Here is a 19,312-nt window from a genome sequence, read left to right as displayed (position 1 = left end):
AATTCTCTAAGGTCTAATTCCCCACTATTTTAAGTACAAATAGTGGGCCAAAGGGTTAACAAATAAGTAACTTACCTCATCTTAATGTCACAATTAAATTGGAAACCAAATTTTTCCACAATTGGCTTGAAAACCTGAAACATCAGTTTATTGTTACTTTAACCATAAATATTCAGTGATTCAACAAGCATATTTATTAAACAAAAGTGCTCTGCACTGAGCTAGTACGTAAAAATGTGTAGGCTAGTTCTGTTTTTCAAATAAAATAACCGATATGTAAACTAAAAGTTTAACATTTAATTAATCAGGGCTGTCTAATAAAAAAAAATGTCAGAACTCAGGATACTTGATCTTAGTGGTTATTTTACTCCACACAATAATATATCCTAACCTTTCAGTAATATAACGCATAAGAAATTAGAGGATATTAGTGAACAGCATTCCATTCTGCCTTCTCAATTTTTTAAAGTTTTATTTACTTATTTGAGAGAGAGAAAAAGAGAGAGAGAGAGAGAGAGAGAGAGAGAACATCAGTAGGGAAAGGACAGAAGGAGAGGGAGAGAGAGAATCCCAAGCAGGCTCCATGCACAGCATGGAGCCTAACATGGGGCTCAATCCCATGATCCTGAAATCATGATCTGAGCCAAAATCAAGATTTAGACTTTCAACTAACTGAGCCAACTAGGCATCTCTGCCTTCTCAATTCTTTTATACATTGAACTCTCACTGCACATACAATGTTTACCCTCATTTTTTCCATCTAATGTTATAAACAGAAGCATTTTTCCTGACATCCTAAAAGTCTTTCTAAACTATATTTAAATAACTGCATGACATTCTAGCATAATAACTTATTCAACCATTCTCTAAGTTTTCATTTTTATGTAATTATATATTATGTAATGATTACTATATAAATGCTCTGCTCAAATACCTTTAACATTTATCTTTGCTGCAGTCTGTAATATTTAATTAGGTTCATTTCCTGAAACTAAGTTTCATTACAAATCCTATCAAAGTAGATTTTAAAAGACTGTACCATCCAGGGGCGCCTGGGTGGCTCAGTTGTTTGAGCATCCAACTCTTGATTTTGGATCAGGTCACATTCTCAAGGTTGTGAGATCAAGCCATCTGTTAAGCTCCATGCTGGGTGTGAGGTGTGAACATGCTTAAGATTCTCTCTCCCTCTCCTTCTGCCCCTCCCCACCCCCACCAAGCTCTCCCTCTAAAAAAAATTTTTTTTAAAGATTATACTATGTATTAAAATGGTAAAAAATTAAATATCAAGTGCTGGAGAGATGCAGAATAGCTAAAACTATATACAGTGCTAGTGAAAATGCAAAACAATGCAGCCACATTGGATACCAAAACAATCTGGCAGTATGCCATAATGTTAGATATATACTTACTATTACCAGCAATCCCTCTCCTTGAACTTATCCAAAAGAAATGAAAACTTATGTTCACGTAAAAAACCTGTAAATAAATGTTAATAGTGACATTTCCATATTGCCAAAAACTGGAAACAGCCCAAATGTCCTTCAAACAGATGAATGGCTTAACACACTGGGACATCCATATAATAGAATACTACTTAGCTTTTATTGCTAAAACAAGTCACAAAGATGAATCTCAAACATATTATGGTAAGTGGAAAAAAAAAAGACACAGAAAGCTGCATACAATATTATTCCTTTATGTGGCATTCAGAGAAAAAAGGCAAGAACTATTATACAAGACAGAGCAGTAGTTGCCGAGGGCCAGGGCATGGGACTGACTACACAGAGTACAAGGGGAATTTTTTTACAGTAATTCTGTATCTTGATGGTGGTGGCTGGCTTGCAACTATGTGTCAAAAATCATGGGACTGTACACTAAAAAGATGAATTTTGCTATAATTAAACCATAAAAAACTTGGGAGGAAAAAAAAAGACACCATTTTTCTCTCCTACTAACTGTATAAGCACACTTAATCATTTTCAAAATTTACAGTCAAAATATGGTACTTAAATTTTTTAAATTTTATCTCTGTTGAGAAAAGAACACTTGGGTAGCCCCAGTGGCGCAGCGGTTTAGCGCCGCCTACAGCCCCAGGGCGTGATCCTGGAGACCTGGGATCGAGTCCCACATCGGGCTCCCTGCATGGAGCCTGCTTCTCCCTCTGCCTGTGTCTTTGCCTCTCCCTCTCTCTCTGTGTTGCTCATGAATAAATAAATAAAATCTTTAAAAAAAAAAAAAGAACACTTAACATGAGCTCTACCTTTTTAACAAAATTTTAAGTGCATAATATACTGTTGACTATATGTAAATGTTGTACAGACCTCTACAGCTTACTCATCTTGCCTAACTGAAATTTTATGCCTGTTGATTAATAACTCTTTATTCTCCCTTCCCTCTACCCCATCCTACTCTTTGAGTCTATGGATTTGATTACTTTAAATATCTCATAAAAGTGGAATTACACTAGTACTTGTCTTCATGTGACTGGTTATTTCACTTAGCATAATGTCCTCAAGGTTCATTCATATTGTCAAATATTCTAGAATGTCTTTTTTTTAAGTATGTATTTATGTATGTATGTATGATGTATGTATGTATTTATTTATGACATAGGCAGAGGGAGAAGCAGGACCCCAGGATCACGACCTGAGTCTAATGCAGACGCTTAATCAGAGACACTCTGGCACCCTACAATGTCTTTTTTAAGGCTGAATAGTATTGCACTGTATGTATATGCTCCATTTTCTTTATCCATTCATCAACAGACATTTAGATTGTTTTCCCACCTTGATTATTATGAATAGTACTGCAATGAACATGGGAATGCTAATATCTCTTCAAGACCCTGATTTCAATCCTTTTGGGTAAATACTCAAAAGAGGATTTCTGGATTATATGGTAGTTTTATTTTTAATTTTTTGAGGAATCTTCAGTCTTCCTTAGTGGCTGCACCATTTTGCATTTCTACTAACAGTATACAAGGGTTCCAATTTCTTAACATCCTCACCAACTCTTATCAAACACAGTGTTTAATTCTCTAATTTTTTCTTCCAAGTCATAATTCTGATATTTATAAATTACTGATTTATGGAAGTAATATAATTTCTGTAACAATTATACTTGAGGTTTTAAAATAATTCACTATAAACACTGTTCAAAATATAACACAAAATCTAAAAGTAAACACAATCCCTTACCCTCTCCCACAACAGAACTAGACACCAAAAAGAAATAAACAGGTATGTACACAAACAACTCAGGGTATATTAAATAAAGAATGGAGATTCAGAAGAATATATGAGGTCATCTTAGTTCATCAACAACAACAAAAGCCCTTACCATGGCTGTGTAATCAATTTGTGGTGCCATTTCAGCATTCGTTCCACCTTTTAAACGTAGTTCTGATGGAGAAGCAGCAAAGAGAACACAGGGCATTGAGACCTGCATCAAGAGGCACACACTCCTAAGGAGAAGGCAAAACAGGGTTAGCTGCATTTTCTTTTTAAAGTCTCAAGAACATGGTATTACTACACATCACCATCAGCTGAGGCATAGACAACTGGGAAAACAGGTATATATCCTAAAGTTCATATAACAGGTATATAAGTCTAAAGTTTAAAAACACCCCATTAAAAAGGGGGGCCACACCTGACTAGCTCTGTTAGTAGAGCATGCAACTCTTGATCTGGGGGTCATGAGGTTGAGCCCCACACTGGAAGAAGTGCTTACTTTAAGAAAAAAAAAAAACCCACCCCACCTAATTAAGAAAATCCAGAAACTTAAAGACAGAATTTCCATAATAGAAGGAACTAGCCTTAAATGATCAGCAAATCTAAGTTTGAATTCAATACATTAGTTCTGTGATCTTTAACTTACAAAGAAGTAAAAAAAAAGAATTTTTTAAAAATAAAATTATTCTTAAGTTTTTATAAAAGGATTTCTGAGAGTGCAATTTATGAAAATGTATTTAATACTGTCAAAGTCTAAAAATATAGCATAGGAAATAGAATCAATTAAACTGTATTAACTTTTTGTACAATAACAGATAGTTATACACACAGAAGTCAAAGTCTAGAAATACTTAAATAATTACATCTGAATCTTTACCAGGCACAGGCATTGTTCAAGGCATTGTATCAAGTTAAGATACAGTGCTTACTATCATGGAGTTTATGATCTGATAAAATAGTATTTTACAAAGACTGATAGCTGAATATTTTACTTGGAAATAATCTGTAACTTATCTCTGTTTGGTCATTAGAGTAAAATAATGTGAGAAACTATGAGAAATAATTCTAGAATATGAAGTATTTTATAAAATGAAACACTTGGTCAGATTTTCTAAGTAAGCTGTCGCATTCATATACAGATTGTAATACAGATTTGACATAGCCTATAATACCAAGACAGACCTTCACTTAACATTCTCATGGTAGCAATGTATATGTGTTGAAATAAACAGTCTATCACTGATAATGCATTTCATTAATTTACTAAACATTTACAGACTGCATAAAGTGTTAGGTAGTATAAGAGAAAACATACAATACAATCCCTGTTCTTAAGGAATCAAGCAAGTGAGGAGCAAGTGAAAAAACTCGGAAATGTTCAGTTTACAGTAAACCATAAAGTAAAAACTACTAAACTTCTCAGTGTTTATTTCCTCTGAGGAACCCAACATTTAAAGTGTTCTCCCACTGCCCCAAATAAAATCAGACTGTAAGAACAGTAAAAAAGACCTTAGGGGCACCTGGATGGTTCAACTGGTTAAGCATCTACCTTTGGCTCAGATCATGATCCCAGGGTCCTGGGATGGAGCCCTGAGTTGGGCTCCCTGCTCACTGGGGAGCCTGCCTCTCCCTCTCCCCCTGCCCCTCCCCACTGCTCACTTGTGTGCTCTCTCTGAATCTCTCATAAATTAAATAAATAAACAAACAAACAAACTTTAAAAAAAGAAAAAAGAAAAGAGGGGTGCTTGGGTGGCTCAGTCAGTCTGTCTTCAGCTCAGGTCATGATCCCAGGGTTCTGGGATCGAGCCCCATGTTGTGCTCTGTGCTCAGAGGGGAGCCTGCCTCTCCCTCCCTCTGCCTGCCACTTCCCTGTTTGTGCTCTCTCTTTCTGTCAAATAAATTAAATCTTAAAAAAAAAAAAAAAAGAAAATCTTAATTTTAGTAGAGTAAGAAATTGCAAAAACAAAGGTAGACATCTAAGAAAACACATGGTACTATAATCATAGTTAAGGATACAAATGTTAGAATGTGAATAAGTAAGGTATGTTCTCTTGCTGGGAAAAAGCTTGGCTTAGTCTCCTGAATAGAGCTGCATTCTTAATTTTAAATTCATTTCCCATACAGTCTAGTGGATTAGAAGCCATAAACCCTACATTCTAATCTAATTCTGTCCTTGACTCCATTATGTTAGGCAAATCACTTGACCCAGGATGTTAGGTCTTTATTCTCTCATTCACAAAGCGGAGGAAGGATTGGAAATACATGGTTTCTATTTTCTCTCTTGCAACTTCAAAATTCTATTGTTTCAATTTTTAGATAGTTGGTTAATTATAACCTCCCCCCTTTTAGTACAGAAGAATACTCCAAATAATGTACTGACTACAAAGATACCTCAAAATTCTTTAATCCCCTCGAAAGTTCTCACTTGGCAAACCTCACTTTAGGCCTAGTAGCAAGCCCCTTTTCAGAGGTCTACTCACAGCATCACTCAAGTCTCAATTACCACTAAACATTACCTTTAAAAAAAAAAAAAAAGATTTTATTTATTTGAGAGAGAGAGCAAGAGAGCAAGAGCAGGGGGGAGGGGCAGAGGGAGAAGGTGAATCAGACTCCCTGCTGAGCAGGCTGGATCCCAGGACCCCAGGACCATGACCTGAGGGAACGGCAGACACTTAACCAACTGAGACATCCAGCACCCCACTCAACATTTTCATAAACTAAAATAATCAAAATCTATTTAAAAAGTTTCTGAAACAAACTGGCACCAGATTTACATTACTAGGTTATTTTATCAAATTTCCTAGTAAATGGATAAGATTTTGGTAAAAACAATATGGTTTACAATAGCAATCAGCCAAATAACCCAGAAAACACAAAAAGTACTCACATGTGTTATCAACAAAAGGAAGAATTCTTGGAAAAGGATAAAGTTTCAATTTAATTGTTAAATATCCATTTTCCAAAGGGAGGAAAAGCCCCAAGTTCATATCTAACCATTTCTAAACAGGATAGCATAATCATCTATTAAAAGACAACAAAATACCTAGACTAAAAGTAGAATATGGCCCACAATCAGCTGCAAGCTAAGAATTAAATATGCTACATACAATGCAAAAACTAGCTACTCTTACTAGAGTGTAGATTTCATCATTTCCAATACTGTTTTCATATAATAAAAAGAAACAAATGCACTGTACTATACACAAAATTCTAGATAGCTATAATTGATAAGCAATTAGATCCCCAAAACTACATAATCTCTATCCCAGAAAGATTAGTGTTTCATTTCCATTTTAAAAGTGAGGAAACTAAAGCCCAAAGAGGTTAAGCAACTTGTCTAGTAATGACAGTACCAGTACCCGAACCCTTAGTCTAAAGCCCATACTTACATGGAACATAAGTGATACATACCCTGCTGTCTTGGTATCTGCTGTGTGGATTCCACCTTTAATCTTCTCTGGTGTAAATATTATTTCCGTTGAGCCAATTTCTGCCCCCTCCAGTTGCCCATCACACAAATCTCGAATCATTTCCAGTCCAGATAAATGTTGAGGCCTTCAGGTCATAATACTGCATCAAAACGTGTGCATTCAGACTGCCTATATCCCCATTACTTTATGACCCATTTATAAAACTGCAATGGCAAGAAAAGAGCAAGGTCCAACCACAACAAGTGCTATATCTTCAGTATCAGAGCTTCTTTTGGGTTTTTATGTACCTTGACTACCTGCTTAGAGGTACTACTTTGAGGGTTCTTTCCAAACCACTTACTTTAGCTAAAAACACCTACAATGATGCATTGTTGCAAATGAGAAGTATGCAAAGAGGAAAACTGAAAAAACTATCCCAATGCTACCAATCTCACTTACATGTCATTGAATGATGTATAGTACCTGTTATGGGCTGATTGCATTCCTCTAAAATTCTTATGTTGAAGCCCTAACCCCTAGTACCTCAGAATGTGACTGTATTTAGAGTTAGGGCTTTTAAAGAGGTGATTAAGTTAAAAAGAGACAGGGGACAGCTGGCTGCCTCTACCAGTAGAACTTGGGACTCATGATCTTGGGGTTGTAAATTCAATCCCCATGGTGGGTATAGATTCCTTAAAAATAGAATATTAAAAAAAAAAAAAGAGAGAGAGAGAGAGGCAGTTAGAGTAAGCCCTAATCCATTCTCTGTGGTGTCTTTACAAAAAGCGGAAATTCGGACATACAGAGACATCAGGGGTACACATGCACAGAAGGATGACCATGTGAAGTGGCAGCAAGAGAGAGGCCATCTCCAAGCCAAGGAGAAACCCGGAAAGAATTTTCCCGAATGGCACTAAGAGGAAACCAACCCTGCTAGCACCTTGATCTTGGACCTGCAGGCTTCAGAACAATGAGAAAATAAATTTGTTGCTTAGGCCACCCAGTCTATGGCATTTTGTTATGGCAGCTCTGGCAAACTACTGAAGTACCTAAAACAGCCTTAATGAACTGGATTTTCCTATTGGTGAAACTGCTGCAAAAAACTGCTGTGACTAAGGTAATTAATGTTCACAAACATGAATAATTGCCTTTTAATGACTCAAAAATGGGATGTGGATAAAATAAAAGATGAAGAGATTGCTGATCTATTACAATGTCCAAAGGAATCAGTTTGGCTTCAACCTGGGTCCCCTGATAACAGGCACAGATACCTGGACCTTAGCCAGTGACACACCTAGCTTCCCAGACAGAAGAAACAAGGTCAAGTGTCAACGTCTTTACCCGTCCACAACTGGTAATTCTGATTGTACTCCTAACATCTTAGAGGTCTGAATGAAAGCTAGAATAACACCTCTCAGGATCCCTTCTTTTTTTTTTTTTCAGGATCCCTCTTGAGCTATGATTCTAAAAGGCGCAGCGGCAGAGAATACACTGGTTAAAAAAGCGGCGTTTTGCCCGGATCCATCTCACTCGCTGCCGCAACCTCTCCAGGTACTTGGAATGTTCAATGACGTGAGAAAACATTTTAGGTAACAGCTCCTCAGGAAGCTAGAGAACTCTAAGAAACTCTAGAAAAAACGTGGGTCTTGGCAGCACAGGTAGCTCAGCGGTTTAGCGCCGCCTTTGGCCCAAGGCGTGATCCTGGAGACGCAGGATCGAGTCCCACGTCGGGCTCCCTGCATGGAGCCTGCTTCTCCCTCTGCCTGTGTCTCTGCCTCTCTCTGTGTGTCTCTCATGAATAAATAAATGAAATCTTAAAAAAAAACAAAAACAAAAAAAAAAAAAAACACGTAGGTCTGTTTTCTCAACTTGCCCCTCGAGGCCTTCAAGGCCGCACAGCCCCGACTACCTCTAACGGCCAGGGCAGGAGCTTGGTCCCCCGGGGCCCTGGGCCCGGCTTCAGATCCCTCAACCTTGGGGCCGAGATCCTGCAAGCATCACCACCCCGGCTCTCAATGCCCCCGCCACACAGCGCGACCCCAACCGCAGGCCCCAAGCACGCAGCCGGTCCCCGCCTTCAGTGAGCCCCACCCCCGTCCCCCACCCCCAGCGCCCCGATTCACCTCAGGCCCGGCGTGCTGCGGCCGGCTCGGATCTTCTGCACCCTCAAGGGGAGGCCCAGGAGGCAGCTCAGGGCTGTAGACACCCTCAGGATCTGGCCGCCCTGCCAAGGGTGCGGGTGCGAGAAGAGGGAGAAGACAGCGTCAGACAGGGACGCACGCCTCCCTAGCAGAGTCCTGCAGCGCCACCGGGGCACTCACTCACCCCTTCCATGATCCCGCCGTCCACCTCCACCCGCTGCCCCGCCATCGGGGGCGCCCTGGGGCCCGGCCCGCAGCGACAAGGCCTCGGCCGGAGTGGAAGGAAGAGACGCTCGCCGCGGCCCCACAGCTCCGACGCGTCCGTCCCCGCTGGGGGCCGCCGGATGCGGCGGAAACTCAGAGGCCGCGCCGGCGCCCGGAAAACCGGAAGCAGCGGAAACCAACCCGGACGCTCAGCGCTGGCAGTGCGCGTGCGCGGGCGGACCCAGCTGTGCTTAAAGACGCGGTGCCCGGAAAATTGCGTCCAATCCGACGCTCGCGGGAGATGGGGGGAGGCCTGGGGAAGGGGGCTCGCCGGGGCACGTAAGGGAACGTGTCGCTGGAAAACATGCGGCGTGGAGAAACCCTACGTTCCAACTCTAAGTGGACTCTCCAGCTGTCTCGCAGGCTTCTGCAAACGTGTGTTTCTGTTTTCTCAAGGATCCTGCCGTGTCCAGAGCTGCAGGTGCAAGAAAGGTCTGGATCCTGCAATAAACCGACCACCATCTCTCTGGTCGGGCTTGCTTTCTCTGCAGGCTGCCCCTCCGTACCCGTGAGCCTCTCATTGCTCACAAGGGTGTGTGTGTGTATAGTAATAGTAGCAGTAGAACTAATAGTATTCTTTTTCTCTTGTGAAACACAATTTATTTGGGGATGGGTGGGAAAGGGCAGATCAGAATCAGTAATATAATGTTCTAAAAAGCCAAAAACCGGGACATCTGGGGGATTCAGCGGTTGAGCGTCTGCCTTTGGCCCAGGGCTGATCCTGGAGTCCCGGGATCGAGTCCCACGTCGGACTACTTGCATGGAGCCTACTTCTCCCTCTGCCTGTGTCTCTGCCTCTCTCTGTGTGTCTCTGTCTAATGGATGAATAAATAAAATCTTTTTTAAAAAATCAAAGTTATTTTACCTTGTCCATAGTGAGGGCGAGTTCATGATAATGCGACCACCATCTTTCACCTAAGACCATGGCAGGCTTCTGGATTCTGCTTGCGGCTCAATTGCTACCATAATGGAGTATCGCATAACATGCAAGCCTCTAGGTAAGCAAAGAAGAGTAAGGCAGCTTCTACCATGAACTTACTGAAGGGGTATTTGAGACACTGAGAAGTAATCAATTACAATGTTATCCTGAATAGCAATACAAACAATATTTAACATATACTAATCTAAGTCGAAGGGCACAGAAATAGCATATGATAAACCACAACAGTAACAGACCATATCTATTGAGCATCTACTTGGGTGCCATGCACTGCATGCATTCACAACCTGTTGAAGTGCTTAACAATTTTTACCTCCATTTACAGCTGCATATGTTAAACAATTTGCTACAAATCTACACAGTTAACTAGAAGACCAGGACATGAACCTGGATGATCTGATGTAAATACCATTGTTTCCTAATCCTAAGTGGTTGTTTTACCACAACTAATACTAAGAGACTGTTCTACCACTTTTGTGACAAGATACATTCTGGGAACACATACTCTATATATTTAACCAAATCTGGGACATTGCAATATGAAGGATGAGCTGCGAGATTAATTAATCAAGAAAGTGGTCATATTTGCATTTTAGGATGTTGGCTTTGACAATATGTGGAGGGTAAATAGGGCTAAGAGCCTGAAGAGAAAAATGGAAATGGTGCAATAATCTATGCTAGAGATAACCAAAAAAAATTTTTTTTAAGATTTGAGAGTGTGTGTGCTTGCATGCACATGAGCAGGGGAAGTGAGAGAATCCCAAGCAGACTCCCTGCTGAGTGCGAACCCTGTTATGGGGTCTCAACTGATAGATCACTCAACCCTGAGATCATGACCCGAGCCAAATCAAGGGTCGGACGCTTAACAACGGAGACACCTCAGCACCCCAAAAGATAATAAGAATTTGAAGGAAGGAAGCGGCAGTGGGGATGGAATAGTAAAGCTCTACTTCTGTTTTATATCTTAGTCCTATTGTAGAAACTTAACCTTCTCAGGAAACTTGGCTTTCATTTCTAAATTTGCTATGAAATCCTGCCTCTGATCAGTTCACCTCATTCTAACTACTTCCAGTGGGAGGGGGAAGTGAGCAAAATGGTAAGACCATGGAGAGATTAGCTATGCAAGAGTAAATAATAAGCACTTATATAATGCTTTCATAGACATTTTCTGTGTTAATGTTCACCACAAAGCTGTGAGGTCGGGGTTATTGTATCCATTTAACCAATGAGGAGGAATTGAGACCTAGGGAATCAAAGTGACATGCTAAGGTGACATAATAAGTGGTAGAGTTGGGTTAGATGCTAGGTCTTTGCAATTACCTACAAAGAAAAGACATTTAGGCTGACAACAAATTCTTCAACAGAACAATGGAAGTAAAAACAATGGATTGGGATGCCTGGCTTGCTCAATGGGTAGAGCATGGGACTCTTGATCTCAGGGTCATGAGTTCAAGCCCCATGTTGGGCATAGAACTTACATTTAAAAAAAAGGACAACAGGGGCACCTGGGTGGCTCAGTGGTTGAGTGTCTGTCTGCCTTTGGCTCAGGGCCTGATCCCAGGGTCCTGACTCCCTCCCCACAGGGAGCCTGCTTCTCCCTCTGCCTAAGTCTCTACCTCTTTCTGTGTGTCTCTCATGAATAAAGAAGTAAAATCTTTTTCTTTTTTAAAAAGGGGGGTCCTGAGTGGCTCATTGGTTGAGGATGTGCCTTCCACCTAGCTGGTGATTGCAGAGTTCCAGGATGGAGTCATGCATCCAGCTCCCTGTTTGGTGGGAAGCCTGCTTCTCCCTCTCCCTCTGCCTGCCACTCCCCCTGCTTGTGCTCTCCTCTCTCTGCCAAATAAATAAATAAAATCTTAGAAAAAAAAAAAGATTCAAAGATTCAGAATGCTGACAGAAAATAACCATCAATACAGAATTAGGTCCCCAGCAAAGTTATCTTTAAAAAATGAGAATGAAATAAAGATACACAGAAACTGAGTTTAAGATACTTTGTAGAGGGGCAGTCCAGTGGCTCAGTGGTTTAGAGCCACCTTCAGCCCAGGGTGTGATCCTGGATGAATAAATATAAAAAATCTTTTTTTTTTTTTAAAGATACTTTGTAGAGGATGTACTTCAGAAAGAAAAATTACCTCAGAGGGAAAGTCTAATATGTAAGAAGAAAAAAGAAACAAATAAATTGTTAACATGTCAGTTTATCTAAAATAACATTCTGTAAAATAACACTAGACAACAAAAGAGTGTAAGTAAAGAGGTGGATGACTAAAGTTAAAGAATTCTCAGGTGTCCTTTGGGCATAGGGTTAAAACATAAATTGATTTAAGACTTTAAAATAAGTATGCAAGTGGGGTGCCTGGGTGCCTCAGTCAATTAAGCATCTTGCCTTAGGTTCAAGTCATGATTTCAGGGTCCTGGGACTGGCTCCCTGCCTGCTTGGTGAGGAGTTTGCTTGTCCCTCTCCCTCTGTCCTTCTCCCATTCTCCCCCTCGTGCACTCCAGTGCTCTCTCTCTCAAATAAATAAATAAAATCTTAAAAAAAAAAAAAGATAAGCATGCAAGCTAAAATCTCAAGAGTAACCAATAAAGTAACAATTGTGTATAACTTCTAAACCAGCTTAAAGGGAAAATGAACTAAGGGGAAAATATACTTCAATTTTTAAAAAAGTGGGATCCCTGGGTCGCACAGTGGTTTAGCGCCTGCCTTTGGCCCAGGGCACGATCCTGGAGACTCGGGATCGAATCCCAAGTCGGGCTCCCGGGGCATGGAGCCTGCTTCTCCCTCTGCCTGTGTCTCTGCCTCTCTCTCTCTGTGTGACTATCATAAATAAATAAAAATTTAAAAAAAATTTTTAAAAAGAAAAATTGGGTTGGCATAAAAAAGCAGGATAAAGAACGCACTAAAGCAAGAAAGTAGAGATAAGCTCACAAATACAACTGATAAAAGTGAAACTATAAAGTAATTTTCTGGTTGAAAGCCAGAGATTGGTTCTTTTAAAGAATATTCTATTTACAAGAGCTGCACTTAGGGATCCCTGGGTGGCGCAGTGGTTTGGCACCTGCCTTTGGCCCAGGGCGCGATCCTGGAGATCCGGGATCGAATCCCACATCAGGCTCCCGGTGCATGGAGCCTGCTTCTCCCTCTGCCTGTGCCTCTGCCTCTCTCTCTCTCTCTCTCTGTGACTATCATAAATAAATAAAAATTAAAAAAAAAGCTGCACTTAAAATATGAAAGATCATGAGAAGCTGAAAATAAAAAGATGGAAAAGAGGCACCAATTAAACACCAACTTTCAAAAGAAAGCTGATATAGCTATCTCAACGATAAATTATACTTTAATACAAAAAGCATTATCGGGGAATCCCTGGGTGGCGCAGCGGTTTAGCGCCTGCCTTTGACCCAGGGCGCGATCCTGGAGACCCGGGATCGAGTCCCACGTCGGGCTCCCGGTGCATGGAGCCTGTTTCTCCCTCTGCCTGTGTCTCTGCCTCTCTCTCTCTCTCTCTGACTATCATAAATAAATAAATTAATTAAAAAACAAACAAACAAACAAAAAAAACAAAAAGCATTATCATTGTCAAAAACAGTCACTATAAAAAGTTGAATTCACCAGGAAAATCTAACTATTCAAAACTTTGTATGCCCTAGATTCAGCAGGAGAAAATTTAGTTAAGATAAGGATGATTTTTAAAAAATTGTACTTACTTATTTATTCATGAGAGAGAGAGAGAGAGGCAGAGACACAGGCAGAGGGATAAGCAGGCTCCACGCAGGGAGCCCCACATGGGATTCGATCCCGGGTCTCCAGGATCAGCCCTGGGCTGCAGGCAGGCACTAAACCACTGAGCCACCCATGCTGCCCAATAGGATGATTTGCACAAAACAACAAATAAGATTGATTTAATGGCAATGATATATTATGTACATATTATTTCCATATATAGATATTCTTCAACCAGTTGTTATAGATTACATATTTTCTTAAAGGACTCATGAAACATTTATAAAAAATGACTAAGTTATAAAGCAAATCTAAACAATGTCCAAAGAATATGTATCATACAGGTGGCATTCTCTAACCAAAATGGTTTGGGGGCAGCCCGGGTGGCTTAGCGGTTTAGCTCCGCCTTCAGCCCGGGGTGTGGTCCTGGGGACCTGGGATCGAGTCCCACATCGGGCTCCCTGCATGGAGCCTGCTTCTCCCTCTGCCTGTGTCTCTGCCTCTCTCTCTGTGTCTCTCATGAATAAATAAATAAAATCTTTTTAAAAAATGCAATTTTGTTAGAAATTCATTCCAAAAAGAGAAGCAAAACAAGCAGAAAACATATGTATTTGGAAATTTACAAACACCTGTAAATAAACCATAGGTAAAAGAAGAAATGCTAATAGAAAATTGTTTAAGTACCCAAAATGAAAGCTCTACTTATCAGAATCTAGGGAATGCAATGAAACCAGTACTTCAAAAGAAGTTGTTTTCATTGAATATCACTATTGGAGGCGGGCCGCCTGAGTGGCTAAGTCAGTTAAGAGCCCGCCTTGGCCTCGGGGGTCCTGGGACTGAGCTCCTGCACTGCACTCCCTGCTCCGGGGGGAGCCTGCTTTCCCCTCTCCCTCTGCCCTTTCCCCTGCTTGGGCTCACTCCCTCTCTGAAATAAATAAATAAAATCTTTAAATGAAAAAAATAATAATACTATTAAAAAAGAATAAAGGCTGATTTTTAAGAGTTATTTATTTATTCATGAGAGACACAGAGAGAGAGAGAGGCAGAGGGAGAAAGAAGCAGGCTCCATGCAGGGACCCTGATGTGGGACTCGATCCCGGGTCTCCAGGATCAGGCCCTAGGCCAAACGTGGGGCTAAACCCCTGAGCCACCCAGGGATCCCTAATTCTTTAGACATCTGTTCAGATTTTAATTCCCATGTAGAAGGCAAGAACCAGGCAAATGTCATCCTGGAAGTTTCTAGAAATTGGTGTCCTAGTTGCTCTGAGAAAGATTAACTATTAAAGCTCTGATCTTTTATTCCCCCTTATCAGCTTGACCTCAATTTGACGTTCTGCAACAGCCAAGTCAAGGTATACCAATCAAGGGTATAGATCTGTAACACATATTGTATGTGTGGGCAGCTGCATCTGACAACATTCTTTAAGAAGGAAGATAATGTTGGTATCCTTATTTCAGACATTAGGTAACCTTCTTTATCTTCTGTGAAAAAAATTTTTTTTGTAAAGGCAATTTTGGTCACCAAGAAACTCAATGGGAGTAAGAAATACCCGCCATTGGGTGGTATTCCAGCGCAGACTTTTTTTTTTTTTTTAATTTATTCACGAGAGATACACAGAGACAGGCAGAGACACAGGCAGAGGGAGAAGCAGGCCTCATGCAGGGAGCCCGACGTGGGACTCGATCCAGGGTCTCCAGGGTCACGCCCTGGGCTGCAGGCGGCGCTAAACTCCAGCGCAGACTTGTAACTCACTTGGTGCTCAGCCTTGCTACAAAGCATAGAAATGTCGCGTTTTCTGTGACCAAGGCGGTTACCAGACCAGCAGAAAGGGGATATTTTCCCAGTCATCCCTCAGGTCTTCACCATCACTCTCCAGGTAGGGGCCCTTCCTTTGTGTTCCCTTAACAGTGTCCTTAACAGTGTCCGTTTCCACTTCCCGGAGGAGAACGAAGAGGCTTGGCTGTAAGCAAGTCCTGCCCGACCTCGTCCGCTATGTCACCTTGGAGCCGCCTCCGGCCCCGCCCCTCCGGCCCCGCCCCTCCGGCCCCGCCCCTCCGGCCCCGCCCCTCCAGCCCCGCCCCTCCAGCCCCAGCTCGCTCTTTCACCTCCGCGAGCGCGGCTCAGGCCCCGCCCCTCCCCCTGATTGGCTGTCGAGGGGGGAGGCTCGTTCCTGTCCTCGCCATTGGCCGCTCGGGGGGCGGCGCGTTCCCCGGCTCCCGGTTGGTGGTCCGCGCGCTTGTCATTTCCGGGTAAGATGGCCGCAGTGCGTGTGCTCGGGACGTGGAGCCGGAATGCTGGGCGGCTGGTGAGTGGTTGGGGGCTTACTTGAGGCTTGAGGTCGGGGGGGTGGGGGGGAGTGAGTAGTCGCCGGGGTTCCCGGGGAGGCGTGCGACGTTGTCTGCGAGTATCGGGCGGACGGGGCACGTGGAAGGATGCATGCTAGGCGAAGGGCGGCGAGGCTGGCGAGCCCTCCGTACCTGTCGCGACTCCGTCGTCTTCCAGCTCGACCTGCACCCAGGCCCGTCTATTTAGCCTTTCACCCGGTAGCCCTTTATCGGGCACCCTTGGGTGCTGGGCATTGTGATGGGCGCTCGGGATACGGAGATACACATTCATTCAGCATTTATTGAGCACCCACTGTGTGCCGAACACCGACAACACGACCCCTGTCTCGGGGAACTTAGTCTAGAGGAAGAGACCGGTAAAGCAAGGAAGAGCGCCACGGGCCCTTGCCCCCGAGGAGCAGAGAGACTCGCGCTTCGTCCTGAGGACCTGTACTCCTCTCCTGTGTCTGCGCCACGTATCCTTCCGACCCTTTTATCCCCAGAGCTACGACCTACCACCATCTCTGAAGTTCCTTCCTCTGAACCACCTTTTAAACATCCCAGTAATCTTAGTGTTTCATCCTATTTGTATAACGTTTTTCTTTCTGGGATCCCTCCTCCCTAAGCTATGACGGTGGTCGGCCCCTGATCTGCCAAGAGCCTGTGTGTACCAGGTACTGTGCGAGGCTAGGCATTGGGGATGCAAATATGAGCAAGACTCCTGCTGTCTCAAGTGAAGACACCACCTTGTGGTGGCGGGCAGGGGAGAAAGAGCTGGAGGAGTGCTATAATGGGACATTACAAAGGTACAGGAACACATAGGAGGAGTCTCGGGGGCCAGGGAGGAGTTCTCAGCAGACACTGTGTACTTGAGATGTGCACCCTTGTAGGTGTTGGCTTCTCTTTTGAAACTTCTCCTTCCTTAGCTTCTGTGACACTAGCTTCTCAATATTCTTCTTCCTACATCTTTGGCCACTCCATCCCAATCTCCTATTTTCCTGCCCTACTTTTAAATATATATTGGTGTTTATAAGGGCTCTGACTTTGGCCCTCCGCGCTCCCTGGACTACTCCACTTCTTTGAATTTAGTTTCATCTATATGCTGATGATTCCTAAAGTTCCCCAGTCTTCAAGCCAGTTCTACACCAGACCCATATATATCCTACTGTCCTGGAAATCTCCAATTGCATGCATATTAGGTATTTTTCAGCTGCAGCTAATTAAAACCGAACCAATAAATGGGAAATTTATCTATGCATCCCAAAGCTAGATGGCAGCTGGTTAGGATTGTCATTTCAACAATTCATCTGGCCTTTGCCTCCTTGTTAGGAGAGGGCTGCTACAACCTCATATTCAAGGCAGTGAAGGAAGAAGAGGTGGGACCAGTCAGACTCATTGGCCAGAACTGTTACATGGCACAGCTAGCACAAGGGGTCTTGAAGGAGCTAGCATTTATCCATCATGTCTGCCCCCAATGCCCCCGAGGCACATCAGATTCTGGGTTCCACAACTAAACCTTCCGACTTGTTTCTCTTTTGATTCTAGTCTATAAATACCCCCAATTTTTTAAAAAGATTTTATTTATTTATTCATGAGAGACACAGGGAGAGAGAGAGAGATGCAGAGACACAGACAGAGGAAGAAGCAGGCTCCATGCAGGGAGCCCCATGTGGGACTCAGTCCCGGGTCTCCAGGATCTGAAGGGCTGAAGGCAGTGCTAAACCGCTGAGCCACCCCGGGATCCCCAAATCCCCCAAATTTAGTCATTATTCTCCACCTTGCCCCCCAACTGCCGCTATCCTGGTCCTTTCTAATTGGACTTTCTGCCTCCAGTCTGGTGCCTCTCCAACCCATTCTCTAACCAGCGTGCTCTTATAAAGTAAGACAAATTTGAGAATGTCATTCCTCGCTTAATACTGCCATAAGCAAAATGTCTAAAATTAAAAGAATTATGAGGCAACTTATGATTTGGACCTTTCCACATTCTCTCAGGCTTCATTTCTTGCTGAAACCTACCCACCCAACCCCCACTCTGACATGTCCCTCACTCTTACCCCACATTGATCTACAGTGAAAGTGTATTGAGCTTCAGTTAATTGAACACACTGCTCTCTTTGGATTCCAGGCTCCAGACCTTTGCACATGTATTTCCTCTGCTTTAAAGACTCTTGCCTTCTTTCCCTCTGGCCTCATCTGCAATATACCTTATCCTCTGGATTACTCCTACTCATCCCTTAGACCTTCCTTCCAAGTTTACTTTCTTGAAGTAGGTTGGTTCCCTCTTGTATGTTTGTTTATAATACTCTGTTTCTCCCATTACAACACTATGTAATCACCTCTTTAGTTGTCTTTCTTTGAAGGTATGGACTGTACATTGCATGAGAGAAGGAATTCATCTATTTTGTTCTCTAATTCCACGTGCCTGACTAAACATTTGCTGAACAACTCAGTAAAAAGTCTATTTTTTCCATCTGTTAGAAAGTCATAAACAACAACAGGTCTTAATACTTATAATAAATTATTAAAAGCCCTTACTGTGTTGTGTTTTATACTCTATTGCATCAAGCTTTTGACTCTGGATTAACTTACCATATTGAACTGACAGTGAATTTCTGTTTTGTCTGTCTTCCTGTAATGAAGTGTAAGCAACTTGATTTTAAGGACTATATTCTGTAGCTTCTTTAGCTTTGAATTCCCAAGCCCAGCACAATCCCTGTCTTCAGGAGCGCTCAACAACTGCCTGTTTAATTATTATTTATTTCCTTATTTGAATCTGCTAAACCTTTTTTTCTTTTTCTTTTTTTTTTTTTTTTTTTTACCTTTGTTTCATCTCTCCTTTTTTTGGTATTCTGTTTCTAGAAAAAAATGTCTTTTTGAGCTTGACAGATTATTTTTCCTCATTCTCCCTTCTGTTGCTTTATCATCTTTCCATTCAGCAGTATCACTGTTTTTTAGCCTTCTCTTAATCCATTTAGTCACATAATGCCTGTTGTATTTAATGTTGCTTTCTCCTTTTCCACTGTAAATCACTTCAGGAACCTGTTGTTTCATGCCTTAAATACTATAAGTTTCTTAACATTTTCCTCTCTTACTTGGCTTTACCTGTTATAATCTAGTCAATAAACTGCAACTAGATTAATTTCTTAGTCCTTTTCTTCAATTATCTATAGTGTAGTCGTTCAAACTTTTTATCCTGACATTTATAGTCATCAATATAATTTGGTCCTTGAGTCACTTACGCTGCTTCCTTTTATAAATTTGATCAAGTCAAATTAAGCAACTCA

General features: G+C 42.1%; 2 protein-coding genes across 11 annotated transcripts in view; one reads left to right on the top strand and one right to left on the bottom strand.

The window, feature by feature from the left end:
• The window catches only part of RTCA (RNA 3'-terminal phosphate cyclase), a 54,525-nt gene that overhangs the window by 31,920 nt on the left and 3,293 nt on the right, over nt 1-19,312 (bottom strand). For 5 of the 9 annotated variants that reach the window (XR_012035157.1, XR_012035158.1, XM_072834695.1 and 2 more), the window contains exons 3-7: nt 9,911-10,039; nt 8,764-8,864; nt 6,642-6,785; nt 3,340-3,463; nt 76-134 (exon numbers count right to left, since the gene is read on the bottom strand). Coding sequence is in view for 5 of the 9 variants with exons in the window: in XM_072834695.1 (XP_072690796.1) it covers nt 76-134; nt 3,340-3,463; nt 6,642-6,785; nt 8,764-8,864; nt 9,911-9,970 (488 nt within the window). In the remaining 4 variants the exon portion in view is untranslated. Of the gene's footprint in view, nt 1-75; nt 135-3,339; nt 3,464-6,641; nt 6,801-8,763; nt 8,865-8,965; nt 9,169-9,910; nt 10,040-19,312 lie in introns of those variants that run through there. The other 4 variants (XR_012035160.1, XR_012035159.1, XM_072834697.1 and 1 more) reach the window with 4 other exon arrangements.
• Nucleotides 15,861-19,312, top strand: part of DBT (dihydrolipoamide branched chain transacylase E2) — a 53,771-nt gene continuing 50,319 nt past the window's right edge. For both annotated transcript variants that reach the window (XM_072834692.1, XM_072834691.1), the window contains exon 1: nt 15,861-16,009. In XM_072834692.1, the coding sequence (XP_072690793.1) occupies nt 15,959-16,009 (51 nt within the window). In that variant the 5' untranslated portion in view covers nt 15,861-15,958. The remainder of the gene's footprint in view (nt 16,010-19,312) is intronic.

Source organism: Canis lupus, chromosome 8 (assembly GCF_048164855.1).
Source record: "Canis lupus baileyi chromosome 8, mCanLup2.hap1, whole genome shotgun sequence".
Taxonomy (NCBI): domain Eukaryota; kingdom Metazoa; phylum Chordata; class Mammalia; order Carnivora; family Canidae; genus Canis; species Canis lupus.
Note: the sequence above shows the minus strand (reverse complement) of the source record. Positions and strands in the feature narration are given on the sequence as shown.